This window comes from Lemur catta, chromosome 10, assembly GCF_020740605.2.
Source record: "Lemur catta isolate mLemCat1 chromosome 10, mLemCat1.pri, whole genome shotgun sequence".
Lineage (NCBI taxonomy): Eukaryota > Metazoa > Chordata > Mammalia > Primates > Lemuridae > Lemur > Lemur catta.
In genome coordinates this window covers 10,335,094-10,357,572 of record NC_059137.1, presented here as the reverse complement: position 1 = coordinate 10,357,572, position 22,479 = coordinate 10,335,094, and the positions used below count along the sequence as shown (strand labels likewise).

Here is a 22,479-nt window from a genome sequence, read left to right as displayed (position 1 = left end):
ATAGTCACCTCCTACAAGACTGGACCTTGCCCCGGGCGGCAACTAGGGTGCCTGCTTCATTTCTACAGGTGCAAGAGAGGAATGCCTTCTTCTTTGCATAAATGTCACTGCCAAGCCGAGTGCCTAGGGCTACATCGCCCTAGAGGGGGTGCCTTTTTCTAATTTGCACAGAGGCATTGGGAGGAGCAGAGTGGCCCTGGAGACTAAATAGTTAAATTGGTCAAAGTGGGTCAGGACGATGGAGCTTTACACAATGGCTGTCCTCTTCTCAGCTGGGTGACCTTAGACAAGCCACTTCACCCCTCTATGCCTCAGTTTCCTCATCTGTAATCTGGGGCTTCCACCTGCAGAAGTGGCTGCAAGAGCAGGCAGGATGACGTGACCAGGCAGGCTAAGCCCTGGAGCGGAGGGAGTGCAGGTATTGGCCGTGCTCACTGCTGCCACCAAGCGGGGGGTGTGGGAGGCCAGGGCAGAGAGGAAAGGGCCAGCGCTCTGAGGTGCGGACTGGTTGAGGGGCCAGCCCTTGGCAAGTGCCTTCTGCTCTGGATTATAAACCCTGCCTCACAGGGCCACTGTGGGGACAGTGACATGAGGGATAGCATCAGTAGGTGCCCATTAAATGACTGCTCTCCTCTGCCCAAGATGGGGCTGAGCTGGCCTGGCCAGGGAGGGTAGAACTGAAGCCAAGACCCAAAGGCACCCAGCACCCCCCCCCCCACAGCTCACCCCGCCTCCCCAGAGTTCTGAACCAAAGGTCATCTGCATGGCACCTCTATCCAGTCAGACAGTGCCCTCTCCAGCCCACCCTCAGCCCACCCAGGAGGTCTGCTTTGGCCCTAGAATGTAAACAGGCAAAGGTAGCTGGAAACTAATTGCAAAATTTATTCCAGGGCTGCGGGGGCTGGGGAGATTTCTTAAGGGCACTTCTCATTTTGGGGCTGTGGGTCTCTGGCCTTGGCAGGGGCACACGTTTCAGGGGGTAGAGGTGGGGACTGAGACAGGGTGGTGGAAGGTGGGGGGCAGGGATGCCCAGTCTCGTCCAGCTGGCTCTGGAGAGTGTCTTTTAGGACATAGGACATAGGGCAGGAGGCCAGGGAGCTGAGGCCCAGCTTCCTGGATTTGCAGCAAGAGACCCAATAGGACGGGGCCATGAAGGAGGGGCCCATCGGCATTGTCCCTGATCTAGAGACACACACACCCTCCCAAGTTCACCCACAGTGACTCTGAGCCCCCCACCGGGGCATCCTACTGTCCATCTAGTGGGGTGGAGGGCAAGCAACACCTCTGTCTGGATGGGGTGGGGGCTCAGAAATAGCGAACCAGCACCGCCCCTCGGGTGCTTGCTATGAGAGTGGGGAGAAACCAAGGGCTGTGCTCGGCGCTAATCCCCAAATCCCAGCCCCAGTCCTCGGATCTGTCCCCTGCCCTCCATCACACACATCTTTCACGAAGTGTCTTGGCAAAAAAAAAAAAAAAAAAACCAAAAAGCCACAAAACTTCTTGACTATAGCCTTGCAGATAAATACCAGCCTGGGCTGGCCAGCCTCCAGTGGGGAGCACATGTACCAAACGTCTCCCCAGTGGGAATGGGATAGAAAGATGATTGTGGCAAAACTCCTTTCAGATAATGGAGCAAAGGCCCCCCTGCAGAAGGCAGATGGGGTTGAAGGGCTAGGGAGGGGTCTTTCTGTCCTGACCAGTCTCCCAGTGTCCTCTAGGTGCCTACAGCCCCCGATCAATTCAGCAAACTCGGTTTCCCTGGTTTACAAAGCAGAGGGCTTCCCTCCTGGTCTCCATGGGGGAGCTCTGGGGATGCACTCTTCTCCCCCAGTTGATGCCCGCTCAGCTTCTCCCTGTCTGTTCTCAGGAGAGGGGGAAGGGATGATCTCTGACCCAGGGGACACTGAGGCCCACCAGGGAATCCCGAACCTCCTCCCCAGACCGAGCTTCAGGCTCCAGGACAGACAGCTGGGAGCAGGGGGAGGGGAGGGGTGCTCAGCAGCCAGTGCCTGGGGGCACTCTGAGTCGCAGGCAAGTGTCAGGGGCTGGCAGGGGCCACCCCACCTTAGCCAGGCCTGCCCGGTATCACCTACCTTCCCAAACACACAGCATCAGAGCTCAGGGGCAGGGGCCTACAGGATGGGGCTCCTGGGTTGGCATCATAAAACAAACCACCTGGAGGGCTTCGGGGTGGCTGTGCCCCACCCCCCACCAGCCCCAGCCCTGCCCCAGTCGGCCCAGGCTCAAGTCTGCTTGGCTTGCAGCATCTCGATGAGCAGGTTGTTTCGGGGCATCTCGTTGCCCAGGTGCTTGTGGTGCAGGTACTCCTTGGCCTGCATGCTCAGGGCCCGCACCTCCACCAAGCACAGCAGCAGCTGCTGGAACTTGTCCCCGTAGTGCGGGTAGTGGCACAGGGTGTAATCGAGCAGGGCAGCATTGGCCTTCTCCTGAGCATCCTTCACTAGGCTGTGGTTATTCAGGAACTTCACATCTGCAAAGGGAACAGCTCGGTCACCATCCTGTCACCATCCCTATCAGGGTTGGGCTAACACTGTCACCAGCATCAGCAACACCACTTTCCCTATGACCATTGAAGACATGGGCATGGCCACCATCAACCATGCAACCTCAGTCTCCCCATCACCACTGTCCTCACCACGGTGGACAAACACCACCACCGTCATCAGTCACCAATACCCACATCCCTGTGGTTTTCACAAATGTGGACAGTGCCACCATCAGCCACCCAACCATGGTCACCTGGCACCATCATCACTGCCATGGTCATCATTGCAATGGTCATGATGAACACCAAGAATCACCATCACTAGCCATACCAGGTGTATGCTGGGCATGTTATTTAACCTCTCAGTGTCCCCACCCGTAAATAGCACCTACTTTGCAAGATTGTTGTAACAATTTCGGGAGTTGGTACGTGGAAAATGCCTAGAAGTGTCTGGCGCGTGAGAAGCTCAGTGGGTGAGCTGATTATTGCCGCTGCTCTCACCATGGCCGTTGTCAGCACCACCGATGTCACGGCTAACACCATCCCTGCCACCATGGTCAAAACCATGCTGTCATCAGCATCACCCACGCCGCAGCCAACAGCATTACCACCCTGCCACTGTCCCCGCTGTCACCCATCACCACCACAACTAACGAGGTGCACTGGGAATGGAAGAGTCCTGTCGCACAAGGTGGGGAACAGAGCCCCCATTCTAGAGAACGACGGAGATTCTCGTGGTCTCCCACAGAGAGGCTCCGGTGCCCCATGGGGCCCTGAGGGGACGTGGGTGTTCACTGCAGCAATACAGACGCTCCTGGGCTTACAACAGGGCCGAGTCCCCATAGACCCATCGTGAGTTGAAAACATCGTAAGTCAAAAATGCATTTAATACACTGAGCCCACTGAGCATCGTACCTTAGCCTACCTACCTTAAACGTGCTCAGAACACTTGCCTTAGCCTACAGTTAGGCAAAGTCATCTAACACAGTCTATTTTATAAACAAGTATTGAATATCTCACGTAAGGTTTTGAGTGCTTCCTGAAAGTGAAAAACAAAATGGTTGTATGGGTACTCGAAGGACGCTTTGTACCGAGTGTGCATGGCCTTCCCACCATCATAAAGTCGAGAGACCCTAAATGGAACCACCGTTAGGTCGGGGACCATCTGTTTTGGTGGTGGTGAGGAGGTGGTCTAGAAGGCCATGGGGTGGCTGCACCCCAAGGATCACGTGATGGCGAAGGCAGAACGCGGAGCAAACGGATGATCTGTAAGAGCACAGGGCCGAGTGGGAAACAAAAAGCATGAAAGGAAGACCCAGACTGAGATCTATACGGCAAAGCATTTACATAAATTCAAAGTGCTTGTACACAAAGCAGATGTTACGTAAGAACAGGGTGCATGCTGAACGTGAAGGAACGGTTCCCGTGGGAGGGAGAGGCAGGAGTTTGGCCTGTGTGACCACGACTGAAGCATCCCCCCACCTGAGGTCCAGTGACGAGACAACAAACAAAATGTCTCTGGCGTGAGACAGACCAAGTTCAAATCCCAGCCACCATCTAGCAGCCGTGGCCCCATGGATGAGTCCCTGCCCTGCCGTGCCCACCTTGCAGGGCGGGGTCGGGTGGGGGGAGCCGGGGTCAGCCCTCCTTACGGCTCGAGGCCTCTTGCAGCTCCAGGGCAGCCTCCCCAGGGGTGCCCTGCCTGGGACTTGGGGCGAGCAGGCATCCAGCCCGGCCTTGCCCGGGACATGGTGACCAGAGGCCCAGAAAATGGTCATCCCTCTGCTTCCCCTCCACCTCCGTCACCCAGCTCTGCTGCTGCGGGGGAGTCCAGAGCCAGTGTGTGTAGCCCCCAGCCCCCTAATCCCTCCTAACACCCGCTGCGCCGGGAGAGCTCCCTGCTCCTGGCAACCCTGATCCCTGGCCGCCCCCAGCGCGCCTGCCGAGCCCTGTGTTGTCCAAAGTCGGATTTAGGGAAACCGGAGCCGGGCCCGGGGTGGTTGGCAGGATCTGGCCTCCATCCTCCACCCCCACTCCAGCCCCTCCCCCTGCCTTCAGTAGTGAGCCTGCGTCATTCCTTCCTGCCTCCCCAGGATCACCATTTGCCCATAAGGCACCTTCATACCAGTTACATAGAAGTTCCCCCCTGTCCACAGAGGTATAGCTGGATTTCAGCCCTCACTCCCCCCTGGCCTGGGTGCCCTTGTGCAGTGAGCAGCCCGCCCAACTGGACATAGCAGCCTTGCTCCCCAGCCTGGCCTGCCCCAGACATACTCAAAGGTCAGGGAAGTCACACCACCTAGCTGGGCTCCTAGGGGCAACAGGTGCCTACTGGCCTCATCCCTATCCCAACTTCTTCCCATCCCACTTCTGTCCCATCTGCCTTCAATCCCCACTGTCCCTATCCTCTGGGGCTGGGCAAGTCTCCCGATATCATCTTCTGACAATTCACAATAGGAGGCTGGGGGTCCAGAAGGGAACAGGGACCAGCTCAAGGCCACACAGCAGTAGAGGGGCCTGGAAGAAACAGCTGGGCCGGGGGAGGACTGGCTAGGATGCTGCCTTTGGGGCGGGGACGGGAGGGGTCTGGGAGGACCAGGGCCTCGGCTTTTCCAGGATTTACTGTTCCCAGCTGCATGGTGCCAGGGACAACAGTGCGGGGGGTGGGTGCAGAACAAGGACAGATTTCAGGGACAGCCCCCTCCAAGCAGTACTGTGGTCTCAGCTCTCTCGCACTGGAGACCCCCGGTGCCCCCGAGAGGGCAGCCACAGGGCTGGGGGAGGGCAGCACAGTCATGAAATGAGCCCCAGCGCTGCAGTCCAAGGTCTGGGCCCAGTGTCCTGGGCACCCACCAGGCACCTTGCACCCAGCTTCGTTAATCCCCGTGGATGTCCAGACAGGCAGGGAAGCAGACAGACATCCCCAAGGCTCACAGGGTCAGGGTGTGCCTGAGAAACACAAAGATGCCAGAGCCTGTGTTCAAACCGGGTCTCTCTGGCTGCAAAGCTCGAGCTTCTCCCTGTGGGCAGGCAGGACTGGGTACCCCTGCCTGGGGCTGGGGCCAGCTTGGCCACCAGTTCCTGGGGGATTGGACATAACATTGTATTCCGTCCAATCCAGGAGTTCCATCCAAGAACCCCACCCTGAGGTCCTAGGTTTACCCCAGAGAGGAAAACTCCTGGCCCCTGGACTTGACTTCCTCCTCACCTTGAGATCTTGGGCAAGTCACTCCCCTTCTCCAAGCCTCCCCAGGCCCTCGGTCTCCGAAGAGATGACAGGTGTGACGGCCAACATCCCACAGAACATCATGCCCTTCCTCCATTAGACACAGGAGCAGAGGTCACACAAACCTGGAGACGCCCCCTTCATGAGTCAGGGGTTCGAATCCCAGCTCTACAGCCAGCTGGGTGACCTTGGGCAAGTCACTTCCCCTCTCTGAGTCTCAGTTTCCTGTCATCTGCACAGTGGGGGCAAATTAATCTCTGCCTCACAGGGTAGCCAAGAACTGGACCTCATCTGTACGCCCAGCTCTGGGCCCCGAGTGCCCGCAGGTTGAGGATGGGCACGTTGGAGACAAGCCTGTGCCCCCCAAGTGTGCTCAGCTCCCAGCAGCGCTGGGGCGGGAGATGGCACCCCCACCTCAGAGTGCGGCCTGCCAGCTCTGTGGAGCTGGGGGCCCCCGGGTTCTCAGAAAAGCCCCCTTTTCACGGTTTAATTGAATATTTGAATAATCCTTTCATTCCAGCGAGGCATAAAGAATGTTGTCCCAATAGCGGTGACTCAGGCAGGCGCCCCCGCGCACAATGGCCCCTCGAGTGGGGCTGCTATTCAGGCCGCCTTTTGTTGGCACGGAGCAGTGGGTAAATTGCAAACGCTTAAGGGAATGCTGCCGCCGCCGCCTCAATGCAAGTCAGGAAATCGAATGTTAGGTCAATCCATTAAGCTTCGATTAAGTCCTCGGCAGAACAATGCCAGCCGGGCCCATCTTCATAAACACCGTGATTGCCAGGAGAGAGGCACTAATTTTAATTAAACCTCCTTACCTGCCTCCGCGCCCTCCCCATTTAGACGCCAAATGGCACCCTCATGCAGAGGCAGGCGAGGAGGAGGCGCTGAGGGAGCGGGAAGGTGGGGGCGCGGTGGGGGACAGAGAGCACAGCACACGGGTTCAGGCTGCCCAGCCCAGGGAGGAGCGGCCCCCAAGGGTGACACCCCGCACGCCAGCTGGAGGTCTACAGGCAAGTGTCGAGCCCCCTCTGGGTCCCAGTTTCCCTGGAGGCCCCGGCTCTGGGGAGACTGCGGAGGAGCCCTCTGCTCCAGGCTGTCTGCTCCACCCCAGCCACGGCCCAGCCTCCGCCTCCGGCGGGGCTCCTTTTCCCCCGGGGCACTTAGAAGGGCCTTGATGAAATGCAAATTTGATCATGTTGCTCCCTACCTAAAATCCTTCCCAAGGGAATGTTCAAGGTAAGTGGCCTGGCATTCAAGGCCTTGCACAGCCCCTGTCCACCTTGCCAGCCTCCTCCTCACCCACTTCCCAGCTCTTACAGCCATGCCCAACTTTCAGGATTCCCCATAACTTGGCACAAGCTGTTCCTTTAGTCTGGAATACCTTTAATGTCACTTGCTTTGCTTCACCCAGAACACTCCTACTCATACTGCAAGGCCCAGCTCAGAGGCCCCTCCTCCAAGAAGCCTTCCCTGATATCCTAGGTGGGGTTGGTTTCTCCTCTGTGGCGCAACGCTATCATATTGGGTGCTCAGGCTCCTCTCCCAACCTGGCACCTGCCACCCAACCTCTCTGCGCCCACTGGCCTCTTTTGTCACTGCTCTTCATCAGCACAGTCAGGTCCAGGTCCCAGAGCCTGCTCTTCCTCCTCCCCTGGCAGCCCAGCCTCACTAGACTTCTGGCCTGCTGGGCTGGGGGCTCCTCTACCCAGCTCAGCCAGACCTGTGTCCCTGTGCCCAAAGATAAGGCACTGTGCCAGACAGACACACCGCCTGTGATAAGGATGGAGACTGTGACCTGGTTCATTCGTTTGCTTTGTTCATTAACTTGTTCATTTGCTCATTAACTTATGATGAAAACAATACTGACCCACACTTCGGAGGTGTCAGGCCAAGTGCCGAGCAGTTTGGGGAAATTCTCTCATTAAATCCTTGTAGCAAGTTAAGGATCATTAGGATGGTCATTTTGCAGATGGGGAAATAGAAATAGAGGCTCAGAGAGGGGAGTGACTTGCTCAAGGGCACACAGCCAGAGAGGGACCAGATTTAGACTCCAGGTCATCATCCCTACCTAGTCCCCTTTCCTAACCACTGTGTCACCCTGCCTCTCTCTCTCTCTCACACACACACACACACACACACACACACACACACACACACGCACACACACGCACAATGCGCACACTACCACCCCTCCCCCAGCCCCTCCAGCCTGTTCCAGCCAAGCACTGTGGTCTCTCCCAGTCTCCTGAGCCTCAGCTGCCTCATCTGGAAAGCAGGGTAAAGGCCAGCCAGGAGGCAGCCATGCTGGGTTCTGAGCACAGCCACACTCTGCTCTGCCGGCTTCCTCACCCCCCAGGGAAGAAGGATCTTGGACCCATCGCTGGGGGGTGGTCAGACCAATGCCCAGGGCTGTGGTGGGAAGAGGGGCTGGGGGCCAAGACATTGTCCCTGCTCTTCAGGGGGCGTCCAGGGAGAGATGGAGCCTTGGCCAAGGAGCCTGGTGGCTGGCAGCTCACTCTCCCTAAGATCCTCCCCATGAGGTCAAGAAATGTCACCCACAAACTACCCAGACCCCCAGAGATGCCCCCACTCCAATCTCATGCGCCTCGGAGCACCGTCACCCACAGTCACTCCCCAGTCACACACAAATTCTTCACATGCCATGATACACAAGAAACCACAAGCATGTAGGAGTTCATAGTCTTCACACACAAGTACATACACACACATGGAAACAAAGACACAAACACACACATACCTCCTGCAGTCTCCACACCCCAAGCCACACAGACCGCGGACACATGCATCTGTGGCTCTGGCCCGTGCCAGCTTTCTGGGCCTGGCAGCTCTCAGAGACAAGGCTGGGAGGAGCGTGGAGGCAGAGGCGGAAGGAGCTTCCCCGCCAGGAGCCAGCCTGGCCTGGGCCCCTAAGGCTTCTGTGGGGATTTCAGGCCCCAGCTCCTAACTGGCTGCCCAAGATTCTGCCCCCCTCACCCCAGTGGTTGTCCCCTACCAACCCCTGCAGAGCCTTGGCTGGTGTCCTGAGAGGAGGCCTAAGGCAGCCTTGCAGATAAGCCCTCCAGCCACCAGCCAGTTCTGCACCCAGCCTCGTGGCCACAGCAGACAGCCCTAATCCACCTGAGCACTGGGCTTCCACTTTCCATTAATCAACCCCTTCTTGTCCTCTGCTTCCCTGACACCCTCACCCCACCACTCTCCAGCGGACACGCCCCTGCCAGACTGTGGCTGCAATGCCAACTGCCTCCTCCCCAGGTGACGAAGCACTCATCTCCTCCTTTCCGACCTGTCTGCACCACTGCGAAAAGATCCATCCACCCAGCAAACTCCTACTCATCCGCCAAGCCCCTGCTCAGGTGTTCCTCTTCTAGGAAGCCTTCGAGGCAGAGCTCTCGCTCCCCGTGCTGGGTTCCCTGAGCCACATCCATCTCTCCGTCCCAGCCCTAACTGCTGGGCTGCAGGTCTCTCCCAGACTGGCAAGGAAGAGCACCACGTCCACAGCTCTGCTGGGGGCGGAGGGCGCTGGCGAGGGTTTGCTGGTGATGAGAGCCCAGCGGGGCTGTCGAGCTGGGGAGGCCCTGCTCTCTTCTCCTCCGTAGCACGCATCACCATCCTGCAGGCCGTGCACGGCACTAGTCACGTCAAGCCCATTGTCTCTGTCCCCTGGAGAAGGGCGGCTCCGCGAGGGAAGGGATTTGGGGTCGTTTGCTCACCGCTGTATCCCCTGTCCCTCGCCCAGTGCAGAGGCCCAGCGTGTTTGTGGAATGAATGAATGAATGAAGCCACACACGCACGGGCAACGGTGTCTGCACACCAAACAGCGAGAGTCAGGATCGCGGAAGCTCTAGATCAGGGAACTGGGGAAAACAGGGACCGCAGGATGGGAGCTGGCGAACAGAACATCCCAAACTCATGCGGCATTTTCTGCAGGTGGCCTGGGTGCTTTTCTAGGGTGGTCAGCCAGAAATATACCAAATTCTCACCTCATGAAGGGCCAGTCTTAGGCACTATCTTGGTCCTCTGTGCTTCCAAACAGAGAAGTGGGGGTCCAGAGGGGAAGCAGCCCCCATATTAAGAGCCAGGCTGTGGCCTGGGGCCCTCACACCCTCATTCACTAGGGGAGGGGTCCTTGCCCCACAAAGGCTCCATCTTGGCCACTCCGGCCACAGCAGAGCCGCCTCTCCGAACCTCGCCCACCCATCCACCCCACCCCTTGCTGCCCCCCACTCACCAAGGCTGAAGAGGATGAGGAACTTGAGGCAGACGAACTCCTGGCGGTCCAGCTGCAGCGTGTGCAGCTGCAGCACCAGCTCCTGCGCCCGCAGCACCAGGCTGTGCAGCAGGGAGCCCGCCTGGGCGGCCACAGTGGTCAGCTCCACCTGGCAGGACAGAGGGCAGGGGGCAGGGGCAGCAGTGAGGGGCTTGGGTCAAAAGACACGGGGCAGGAGCCTCTCATCAGGGACAGAGGGGCAAGGTGTGGATTGGAAGCGCCAATTAGCAGGTAGGTCAGGTGTGCTCACCCTTGGAGCTGCGCCAGGTGTGGGCCGGCATCTCCTCGAAACCCTGGGGCCCTGCCAGGCCCACTAATGTTGAGGGCCCACCCTCCGAGCCCTCCCAGCCCGCTGGGTCCAGAGCTGAGGGCCCCCGTGGCCCGCCTGTGGTCCGCCCCTCCTCGACGTGGCAGCAGAGTGAGGGGACACCAGGCAGGTGGGCGCAGAGGGAGTGCTGGAGGGTTTTTCACACACAAAGGACAGCTGCAGCCAGGCCGGCCAGCACAAAGGGCTCCGCTCAGGAAGTACCAGGTGTCATGCTGGGGTGGGGGCGGCTGGGAAGGGCAGGTCTGCCTGGGGACGCACAGATGGGTCCCCGTGTCTGCCCAGGGTCCCACACGCTCACACACGCACACTTGGTCACAACTCAGCTCATGTTGACGCACATACGAACGCATTCACAGGATTGTCCCCCCATGCCACAAAGTGAAGGCACCCACACGTGTGCACACACGCCCTGTTTGGTCACATTCACAGCAACACAGACAGACGCATGCCCGTGTGCATTCACATTTATGCCGTGACAGGAAAACAGTGACACCCACATGCCTGTGAGTGTGGAGATGTTTGCACAATAAAAAACAGGCGCACGTGGTCATGCGCACACACGCACACAGCGGCCACGGCCACAGAGAGCTGAGCTACACGTCGCGGACAGACCCCCTGGGTTTGCATTCACAGGTAGCCCCAAAGTCACCTCCTGAGGACCAGCGTTCCCATCCCCTACCCGCCCCCATGGTCTGACACTCCAGAGAGGACTGATGATGATGACAGAGGGCCTGAGGGGACGCAGGGGTGGGAAACAGAGGCTTAGTCTCCACCCACCCACAGGACCTGTTGGCCCACCCTGGAGTGACGCTGCCAGAACCAAGCTAGACACCAGCATCACCTCCCTTCTCCTCCCTGTCCCTCCCTCCCCTACACCTCTCACTAACTGGGGGTCCTCCTCCTTGCCTGTGTCCCACCCAGGCCCCCACTTCCTCCTGGCCACCCAGCTCCCCCCGCTTCCTCACACACAGCCTGCCTGGCCCTTCCCCTTGGAGCTCTCCCCACCCAGCTCCAGCCCAGAGCCTCCACTCCCACCGCCCATCCTTTATTCCTAGCTCGCTGCTCTAAGGGGGCCCAAATCCTGACTCTCAGCTCTTTGGAGCCCTTTACCCATTCGCTCATTCATTCATTCATTCATTCAGGATTTAGGGTTTTCGAGGTCTTGCCTGCTAACCCTGCCCTGGCCGCCCTCCGGCCTCATGGCTCACGCACCAGCACCACCGGGGACTTGGCAGTCTGACTGTTCCCCGCTCTGAGCCGGTGCCCTCCCCAGCCATGCAGGAGCCAGGCACTGCCCCTCCACCAGCTGTCACCACCTGGCCAACTCCAGTTTATTCTCCCAAGACCAGTGTCACCACTACCTCCTTCAGGAGCCTCCCGGGACCAGCCCACACCCCCTGTGCTGCACCCCAGAGCAGGGCTCCCAGGGGCTGGCTCCTCTCACGGCCAGGGCCAGGGCTGGTCACAGAGAGGCAGGGCCAGGGCGTGTCCCATGAACTTGGGGAAAGGGCCGGTATTCAGGGTGCCCAGAGCTGTCCCTGGAGAGGCCTGGGTCCTCTTCTGGGCCCAGAATTTGGACGTGCACAGTGGGGCTGGGGCGGGGCACCATGGGCTCAGTCACCTCCTGCCCGGTGACCAGCAGGATGCTGCCCTCCTTGCCATGTTGGATCTGGCGGTAGATGTGGTCGAACACCAGCAGCTCGCTCCAGCAGTTCTGCAGCAGTGTCATCTGGTCGGCCACCTGGGGAAGGAAGACGCACGCAGGGTCTGGGATCCAGCCAGGGTCCGGCTGGGGACCTTCCTCTCACCCCTCCTCCTCCCAACTCTCAATTCAGAGACTCCACTGGGCGTGTGACCTGGGCAAAGCTACTTACCGTCTCTGTGCCACATCTGTCTACTTCACCAAAGCGTGGCAGGGCTCTAGCGAAATAATGGGACAGGGTCCAATGGGGTGCTTGGGGCTGCCCCAGCTCTGCCTCTTACAAGTTGTGTGACCTTACGCAAGTTCCATAACCTTTCTGTGCCTCAGTTTTCTTATCTATAAAGTGGGCAAAGTACTTAGAAGACAGTCTGGCACGTTAAGCACTCGGTGTTTGTGATTAAGGTCCATGGGAGGGCTCTGCGTCGGGCTCCTTCAACTGTGAAGCAGGATCCTTATTCATTTTAACATCGCGCCCATTTGGCCTGTGGTCACACCTCTGGCAAACTCAACCACTCAAAAAGGAGCCACGGGGAGGGAACCGAGGGCTGCCCCCGGCCTGGGCAGAGCTTTCAGACTCGGGGGAAGGAAGGAAGGCCCACCTGGCCGACGGGCAGGCCCAGGGAATGAGCAGCTGGACGGCAATGGTGTGACACCTGAAGCAGGCACAGGGCAGTGACAAGGAGCAGATTCTGGGTGCCACAGCTATAGCGGAGTGTCCTTCAACTCTGGGGGACCACTGCATTCTAGCATGGCAAGGGCGGATGCTCGTAACAATGGCATATGGGACTCAGCAGCAGAACCAGGGATCCCCTGGCTCAAACCTCTATTTTTCAGATGAAGAATCTGCCACCCAGAGGGCAAGAGACTCTGCCAGGACCACAGGGGCAGAGCCAGACCAGGGCCATGGCTGGCATGGCCGGAGCAGTCTCCACAGGGACAAACCGAGCCCTCTGGGCGTTCAGAACCGCACTGGGCGCCGCAGGTCATCCTAGACGGACACAGCACAGACTCCAGTCCCTCTCAGCACATGTGGCTCATCAGCCACCATCTACCCAATACATATGTCCCAGGCATCTTCCTGGGCCATGCCCATGGCGAACACAAACCATCACAGCTACAGTCATTGTGCTGCAGCCCTACAACTCTGAGGTTGGTGTAGTTGTTACCTACATTATCAAGAAAAGAAACTGAGCACAGAGAGGTCAAGTAACTTGCCCAAGGTCACCAGCTTGGTCTGGCTCCAGATCCATGCTCTTAACCACTAGATGTGGAAGACCTGCCCCCCACACCCCTCGCCATCCAGGAGTTCATGGTCTGTTACAGGCTCGTTACCTCCACGAAGCCCTCCCTGATCCCTCTTCCTTCCTCGCCACCCTCACCATCCTCTAGACATGGAATCTGTGACATCTGCTGGCACCGATTTAACTTCTGTCTTCCCCAGTGCCCGTGAGGTCTGGGAAGGCAGGACTGATGTCCAGCTGATCTCCGAGGAGGAGTCGTCAGTGAGTGGCTGATGAACAACTGCGTGTGTCCCAAGAGACGGGCACAGAGGGCACAGAGAAGCCACTCCCAACCCAGAGGCAGTCCCTGGCCCAAGGGAGGGCTGGTCCTGAGGAATGGCTGACTAGCTCTTCCCCAGGGGCAGAAGCGCCTCCCTCCTTTCTGCTCCCCTTCTCTCCTAGGGGCGTCCCTGGGGCCTGTGTCCCCAGGCAGAGGGAGAGAAAAGGGAAGGTGGACAGAGAGAGAAGTGAGCAGCGGACACAGATGGGCTCCTCCAGGCCGGGCCTGCACACCCCTTCCCCAGCCCGCCTGGCGGAGAGGGAGGGAGGCCTGTGTCAATGCCTTCCTCCCCCTTGCCCCAGAGCCACGCCTCGCCTTCAGAGCAGAAGTTCTTCCTAAAGCCCCATTACTGTCAGGACAGAAACCTCACTGTGGGCCCCCCCAGGCTCAGCCCCAACCCACCTTCGATGGGAGGGGCCAGGAGAGACTGAGAACCTGGCAGGGGTGAATCACAAAGACATCTGTCCTTATCTCTGCTCAGGAAGTGGTCAGCCCCCATGGAGCCGGGGCAGAGGCCTCCTGGTCGCAGTTTCCAAGAGGGAGGCAAGGCTCAGAGAGCACCCACTGCCAGGCACGGTGCCCAGCACACCCCAGCGGCATTCTGCCCATAGCATCAACCAGGAGGCAGAGACCGCCTAGGGTAACACTCAGGCAGCGGGCTCTGCCCAGATGCCCCTGCTGGGCCCATCTTCCAGGGGGGCCCTGGGAACTGCCCGAGGCCCAGGTAGGAGGCACCTGCCCAGGGAGTCACACTAGCAGCCAGAAAAACCCAGGCCTACTTGGGTGACCCAGATGGAGGCAGAGGGAGAGAGAGGACGCGCAGGGCCGGGCTCTGCCCCCCACCCACTGTGGCCTGCGGGAGCAGACACCCTTGTGCCCAGATTGAAGGAACAGGGGGTGGGGAGGTGGAAGGGAAGAGAAGAGAGATAAGGGGAGAATTAGGAGATAAGCAGGCGGAGCTCTGGGCAGAAAGCAGAAGGGGTCACAGTGACCTGGCTGGCCCAGCCCTGGGAGCAGACTCTGTACCCAGACCTCAGACCCAGGGCTGGAGGCAGCCCTGCCCGGTGGGGCTGATAGGGGTGGCAGGGGCAGAGAGAAGCAATATGGTGGCTACAGCGTTGGTGCTGCGTGCCCCTCGTCCAAGTCCCAATCCAGCCATGCGTCCTCCTCTGCCCTAATTTCCTGTACTGCGAAACGGGAAGAATAATTCGTCCCTCTCTTGGTTAGAGAAAACATATAAACACGTGTAGGGTTCTGGGGACCCGCTGTGGGCTCTCCTGGGCCTGCTGCTCGGCCCGGGCTCCCACCTGCCCTTTGGCGGGGCGATCTCTCCTGCCAGACTTGGCACTCACTTCTTCCCTTGGATGGACAGATGGACACATAAAAACACCAAACTCCAAAACACTCCTCACACAGATGAGCTGACATGTACACACACACACACACACACACACACACACACACACACACACACACACACACACTCCTCTTTCTTTAAAAGAAAACCAGAGGGTCTGTAGCTGCCAGCCCCTCTGCACGAAAAAGCAGGTGGCTAAGAGGTTCACTTAACCAAAGAGTGTGGTTTTTACCTTCCAAAGGTTTCTTCCTAAGCCAAAGGTTCCTCCTCCTCTACCCTCAGGCCTCCTTGCTGCCCTGGGAACAAGGACATTTGCAGTCCTGGCCCTGGGGTCCCGCACCAGCCTGGCCCGTCTGCTCGGCCCATCAGCCACCCACCCCTCCTGCAGGACCGCCACAAATCTTTCTGGAGCCTTGACACTTTGCAGCCTGCCTCCGACATGGGGTATTTATGGGTGCCAAGCTGACCTCCCTCCCAGCAGGCCCCTTCTGGAGCCCTCTGGGGTCTGATCAGTCTGGCGGCCAAAGGCCAGGGGCTCTGTAATTCTCTGGCGGCTGACATGCCGCGGGCTGGCCGTGGTGCTTTCTGGCCGAGTGGTCACTGAGTCATCGTTTGTCAGCCCAGGACTGACAGAGTTACCGCTGCTTAACTGAAACCATATATCTGGACAGTTAAGTCTGTTGCCAACTGGGGCCTCGGAGCTGAGCGCTGAGGGTGAACTGAAGTCAAGATGGGTCACTGGGCACTCGGCCTCCACCTCCTCCCCTGTCTTGCGTCCGCCCGGCCCGGCCTTCACGATGAATGTCCAAGAGGCTGACTCCCTGTCCGCCAGACACGGTCCACCCCACCCCCGCAGCAGGTAAAGGTGAATTTCTGCTACTCTGCAGATAAGAAGTTGCTTTAAAAGCCCAGGACACAGTGGGCTTATAAATAAAAAAGTGGGCCCATCTTGTCACAGAACTAGAGTGTGCTTGGAGGAGCATGGACATGTCCAGTGGTGCAGTACAGACGCCAGGGTGGGGTAGCAGAGGGGGACAGAAAGGGAGGGAGCTGTGGCCCCATGCTAAATTCTGTACTGGTCCTAAACCCTTACAATAACCCTACAGAGTGGCTATTATTTACACTCCTCCCATTTTATAGATGAGGAAACTGAGGCCCAGAGGAGTAAAGCCACCTGCCCAAAGTCACACAGCTTGTAAATGGCAGAGCCGGAACTTGACGACAGGCCTCTCTGATTCTGGTCTTTGGGATCAACCTGCGCCACTGTCAGACGTAACATGCTATGATTGCATGAGATGGAAAATGGAGACAGGGGGACAGCCATCCACGCTGGGAAAGAGAATGGAAGAGGAAAACCCCAAGAGGGGGTCTGGAGCCCAGCATCCCTGACAGCTCAACAGAGCTCCCAGGCCTGCCCATGAGCAGCAAGGTATCATCAGCATCGCAGAGGGCTGAGTGGGCCTCTGTACAGAGCTCAGGCTGGGCCCCCTGGGCCCCCCAGCTGTGGGGCCCCAGCCAGCCCTGGCAGGCTGTCCATCACCCACTGCCAAAGGACCCACTCCCGGTCCAAGCTCTGCTCTGACCCCACCAGCCTTTCCAGCCCTGCTTCATAGGACCACTGTGAACTCCTGGAACACATGATACCTCCTTTTCACTTTGGGGCCTTAGCCTAAGCTGTCCCCACTGCCTGGAATGCCCTCCACCTTCTCAGACTGCTTCGTGGAAAGACACAGACTTCCTTAGCTACAGCTCTCTGCTCTCCTGCCAGGCTCCCTCTGCCCTTTCTGCTGCTCTAAGAGCCCCGGGCACCCTGCACTGGCATTATCTATGTGCGCATCTCTTCCCCTCCAGCCTGGCAGCTTCCTGGGTCCAGTTCATTTCAATGTCCCCAGTGCCCAGCCCAAGGGCTGTCCCACACTCAGAGCCAGGGAGTCCCCTCTTCTGTCTGCTAAGATGCGTCTTGTCTGGAGAAGGGGAGTTACATGGTCACCCAAAAGGGAGACCAAAGTCACATCCCTCTCACTTTTCTGCCTCCTCATTTCTGGGCTTTGCAAACAGACACCAGTCCAAGGCCCATTGGACCAGTGCAAAAGAACTTCTACATGGCTGCTGAGGCGCCCTAAGGACTGGGCTGGTACTTATCTGCAAGGCCCTATACAGAGGGTGGTGACCATGGCTTGATTCGGAGATTCTGGGAAGGGGAAGCAGGAAGGTTTGGACCACGGAGAAGCCAGAAGCAGGAAAAAACACTCAGTAAAGCTGGGACACAAGCCCTTCCCATCCTGCGTGAAAATCCCCAGGAGACTAGGAAGGCGGCCAGAGGAAGTGCCCTGCCTCTGGATCCAGGGCTCTGGAAGGCCGGGAATGCCCTGCTCCTCCTCCCCTCTGCACAGGGGGCTCATGGGAAGTCTGGAGGGGAAGCTGGCAACCAACCCAAGGGGCTTGGGATCCTCTGCCCCACCAGGACCTCCAGCCATGAGAGGGCAGGTGAAGTACCTTTCACCCCATCCATCAGGTCGGTCCAGGCAGTGATCGGCAGTGGTGAGAGCAGGCTGGGGTAAGGAGCCCACCCCAAGACAGACATATGGCACATCCCCAGGCCTTCCTTGGCCATGACAGCCCCTCCACAGTTGAAGCAGGAGCCATCATCCCCAATTCTTGACTGCCAGAGAAACCCAGGCCCCCAGCCCTGTGGTGTCACTAGGGCTCAGAGTGCCCACACCCCACCTCAAACCCCTCCAGCCAGCCAGGGCAGGCCATGCCCCCAGGCCATCCGGCCACATGCCCCTGGAGGAAGCCCAGGCCTGAGTGGCGTCAGCACTGACAATGCTGCTCAAGGCTGCAGTGGCCCCAGCAGGGAGGGCAACGGGGCCTGCTGTTTACACCCAGCCCCAGAACAGCCAGTGGGGCTGGCCTGGGAAAGCCAAACACCGATAGGGCTGGGTTAGGGTGCCTGTACCCAGGCCAGGGAGGGGTGGGCCTTGGCCAGGGTTGAGGGGCCTGTGGGGAGGCCTCACAGGGAGCCGAGGCACTAGACGGGCGGCTCTCAGACCTCAGACCTTTCAAACCACTAGGCAGGATGACTGGGAAGTTCTTCCCTCTGTCTGGCCTCAGTTTCTCCTGCTTCTTTCCCACTTGCTTTAGCCTCAAGTACCTCCACCCAGGGGGAAGAAGGCCCTGCAGTGGAGGGAGGGCTGCCTCGCCTGGGAAGATCAGTGGCAGCCCTAGAATCCCACCTGCCACCTACCCAGCTCCCCTAGACACACACACACACACACACACACACGCGCGCGCACACACACACACACACACACACGCACACAGAACCAATCATCGCACACAAAAGATGCAGGGCAGTAAGATCTTTTACCTTACAGGGAAAGAAAAGGGCCCACAAATATCTCCAACTCTGAGACACTGAGAGCCCCATCTCTGACATTTGAGGCTGGCGGGGATTGGTGGCCTTCCTCAGTGGGAGGATAGGATGGGTTGGATTCCCTTCCTAACACTGGGCTGGGCCTTGGGGGACAAGACAGCCTCCCAAGGACTCAGCTAGTCCTTTGAGGGAGTCCAGGGTCTCAGAGAAAGAGAGAGAAATATCAACAGACAGAGAGACTCAGAATAGGGCAGGAACAGACAGAGACTGAAGGGGCTGGAGAGACACAGAGGAGCAGAGAGGCAGCACGCCAGGGAAAGGGACAGTAGAAAGGGACAGAGGCCAAGATAAAAGAAGAGTGAGAGCCTCAAGAAATACAGAAGGAGAGGGAGAGAGCAGGGAGGTTGCAGGGGACCCAGGAGGCTGTGATGGAGCAGAAATGCTCCTTAACATGCCCAGTGTGGCCTCCCTGTCCCCAACACTACCTGAAGCCAGTGGGCAGGATGGCCTCATCCGAGGGGTGATGTGTCTGCTCCAGGGGGTAGCTAGGTGGGAGGAGGGACTCACCTCCAGCTCCTTGAAGACCATGCATCTGCGTGCCCAGTCCACGATGGAGATGAAGGTCTGGTCAGCCATCCTGCACAGGAGGCCAAAGGACGCAGGCTGGTCGGGACGGCCTTTGGCCGGTTCCTGCAGGCAGCCCACGATGCGCGCCCGCACCTGGTCCTCGTCCGGCTCCAGCTGCAGCAGCTGCAGGATGAGCTCAGGCACACTGGGCCCTCCAGAGAAGGGCTCTGGGTAGCCATAGGGCAGCCCAGGCTGTGGGGGGCTGGCATAGGGCTCCGGGTACTCGGACTTGATGGCACGACCAGGGAAGGCAGGGTAGAGGTAGCCAGCCAGGGGCCCGTGGGTGCTGGGCACGGTCATCGGCAATGCTGGGGCCCCAAAGTCGCCCAGTGGCCCAGCAGGTGGACCAGAGGCCAGGCCTTTGGACTCAGGCGCATGCAGGCTGGGGGGCAGCATGTAGTCCGGCGCTGGAGGGGGCGGCGGGGGCACCCCCATCGGAGGGCCTGTCTCCAGCTTGAAGCCATTGGCCCGAATCTGTGCCTTCTTCTGCTGCTTCAAGGCCCGGTCCCGCTTGTACATGGGCCCAAACTTGTTCCGGCCACCCCGCATGCGGTCAGCACGCACGGCTGTGGGCAGGGGCAGAGGGTCAGGCTCGCCCTCTCCAAGCCACCTTCCATACTGCCCTACCACAGAGCCTTTTCTAACAAACCTGGCTGTGTCACTCCCTTGCTCAATACCCTTCCGTGGCTCCCACTGCCTACAGGTGAAGTCAGTCTCTTTCGCCTGGCATAGGTTACCCGTCCTAAGACCCTGGGCTCCTTCTACTCCACCTTACTCACCTTGCTACTCCTCTGCTTGGCGCTTCTCCTGCCTCCTCCCTACCTTTGAAAGCCCTTCTGCCTCAAACCCTTTTCTTTCTCTTGTGCTTGCTGAACACTCAGCTTCAATGTCACCAAACTCAGCTCAGCCTCAATGTCGCCAGGAAGTATTCCTGGATTCACCGAGACTCCACGGTCCTTGCCCCAGATATCCTGCCCCTTCCCTCTCTTATCACGCGAGTGCATCATGCCATTGTGCTCTAGGCTGAGAGCTCCTGTGGGCTCAGCTCCAGGCTCAGGTGCCCAGCACAGGGCCTGGCAGGGAGAGGGTGACAGAAGGGGGTCCTGGTCAGTCTTGTTCACATCTGGGTCCCTGGTGTCCAGCTGCTTATTGACTCACTGCCTGGTTCTGTCGAACCCTGGTTGCAAATGACTTTGTCACTGGCTTTGAATGTGAAGCTGAGTTTAGGGCTGGCTGCGGCTCTGTGCTGGAGGAGGGGACTTCTATTGCTGACTAGATGTTCCTCCGCCTGGCCAAAAATCTGTCACCAGCCAGATCCAACAGGTGCATCTCTGTAGCTGGAGTGTGGCCCCAGGCCCTGCTCAGACAAACTGCCCCCCACCCCCCATGGCCAGGCTCTGAGAGAAGGGAGAGAGCAAGCGAGATAGGACAGCACTCAGCAGGCATGGTGGCCTGGGGGCCATCTGGCTGACCTTCCTTCTAACAAGGCAGGCACCTCGGCTCTGCTCCCTCAGGCTGCACCTGGGTGTCTGCTGCTCCCAACCACCAGCTCCTCTGGCCCCTCGGGACCTGGAGATGGGGACGTGGGCACTGGAGACAGGACAGGATGGCCCCCTCCCATCCAGGAGTCCCTCCTCTAGGTGGCAGGACATGTGGTCTGCAGCTCTCACAGCCACTCAGGGCTTTCTACAGTGTTCAGAAACTTTAGCCAACAGCTGCCTGCTCTGTGCCCAGAAGCCTATGCCTCTCCACCAGCAAAGAGCATGAGTCTTTGCTGCTGAAACTCCTCTCCTTCCTGGGCTGAGAGCTGCAGGGTAGGGGGGCAAAGATGGGACTCGGTCCTCTGGGGGTAATTGTTCCCCACTTCCCAGCCCTCTCAGGGCTTGGCTAAGCAGGAATCTCACCCACTGAGTGAATGAACCAAGTGAACCCTCTGGATGGATGGATGGATGGACAAACAGATGGGCAGCTGGGTGAGTGAGGGCTGGAAGTGGTGATGGACAGATAACGGAAAGTATGACCATAATCCTAGCTAACCTGCACAGCATGTACACGGACCCAGCTCCTTAGGCTTTTCATGCACTCTCTCAGTCCTCACCCTAACTTGTGAAGGAAGGCAGTACTGTTAAGCCCATTTTTCAGATGGGGAATCTACAGCTCAGAGAGGTTAAGGAATTTGCCCAATGTCACCCAGCCTGTAAGTGGTGGCACCAGGGGGTTGGCCTTGGCTCTGGCCGGTGTTGGGTAACAGTGCGGTGGTGGGGAACTTCGCAGGGGGAGGAGCTCTGCTGGGGCTCTGCCCTGTGCTGGTGCCCCCGTTAGGGGTTAGGGAAGGGGTCATCTCCCTAGGGTGCCCTTTCAGATACTTCTCAACTCCACCCACGCTGGTCCTGCAGGCATCCCCTCCCCCAGGCCCATGGCCCATCCAGAGCCGGTTCCGGTTCCGCTGCAGAGATCGCAGAGATCCGGCTGTACTGTCTCGCGAGGGGCCAATTGGCCCGGCCCCAGAAACTTCCATAAGGCCAATGGTGCCTTCCTCTTAGCCCCTCTCTCAGCCCACTCCCCTACCCCCTCAGGCCGTCAGAGGTCATGGGTCCGAGGCCGGCGGGGCGCGCACCTTCCAGGCGCATCCCCACCGTCAGGCACTTCTGGAAGCGGCAGAAGGGACAGCGCTTGCGCTGCGTCTTGTCGATCTTGCAGCTCTGGCTCTCGGTGCACGTGTAGTGCTTGTTGTTCTGCACCGTGCGCTTGAAGAAGCCCTGCGGGAGAGGGGAGTCAGCGCGGGAGGGCCCGACCATCTCCGGGCTCCCCGCGGGGCGCTCTCCGCGCCCGCCCACCGCACCCCTGCGGGCTCCGCCCGCTCGCCGCTCCCCGCTCACCTTGCAGCTCTCGCACGTGAGCAGCCCGTAGTGGTAGCCGGACACCTTGTCCCCGCACACGGGGCACAGCTCGTCCAGGTCCTCGTCGTAGGAATAGTCCATGCCCGCGGCGTCCGCCTGCGGAGGGAGGAGCGGGTCACAGCGGGCAGACCGCGACCGGCAGCACGGAGGACCTGCTCCTGCAGGGCCGCCCCCGCGGCCACTTTCCCCGGCCCCTCCTCGCCAGCCCGTCGCGTTGCCCCCTCGCAGCGCCCTGACGGGTCAAGGCGGCCCGTCGTGGGCACCCAGTGCAGCAGCCGGGCAGCCCCGCGCCCGCCTAACCCGGCCCAGCCGTGCTCCCGCCCCGCCACCGATCCCGGGGCTCCGCCCGCGCTTTCCCCGCCGTGCCCGATCTGGGACCCTCGGTTCGATGAGCTTCGATTCGGATTCGTTTGTCTGAGAACAAAACCCCGATTCTGAGAAAACGAGACGGGCTCAGCCGCGGCGGGGAGATGCAGTTAAGCCAGAAGGAGTGGGGCGCCCGGGCCGAGTGTTTTGGCAGCCCCACAGAGACGGGGAAGACAGAGACAGAGACTGGGAGAGACAGAGAGATGGGCAGAAACGAGAGCGAGAAACAACCACCGACGC

At 59.2% G+C, this 22,479-nt stretch overlaps 1 protein-coding gene across 2 annotated transcripts; it reads right to left on the bottom strand.

Moving 5' to 3' along the window:
* Positions 1-862: 862 nt before the first annotated feature.
* On the bottom strand, positions 863-21,963 carry NR5A1 (nuclear receptor subfamily 5 group A member 1). Of its 2 annotated transcripts, XM_045562083.1 has the most exons (6): positions 21,853-21,963; positions 21,591-21,732; positions 18,914-19,539; positions 11,973-12,092; positions 9,985-10,132; positions 863-2,491 (listed from the first exon to the last, which is right to left on the bottom strand). In XM_045562083.1, the coding sequence occupies exons 1-6, from the start codon at positions 21,952-21,954 to the stop codon at positions 2,244-2,246; spliced, it is 1,386 nt and encodes a 461-aa protein (XP_045418039.1). In that variant the 5' UTR covers positions 21,955-21,963; the 3' UTR covers positions 863-2,243. The 2 variants fall into 2 exon arrangements, with proteins under 2 accessions (XP_045418039.1, XP_045418040.1); XM_045562084.1 differs by lacking the exon at positions 11,973-12,092.
* Positions 21,964-22,479: the final 516 nt, after the last annotated feature.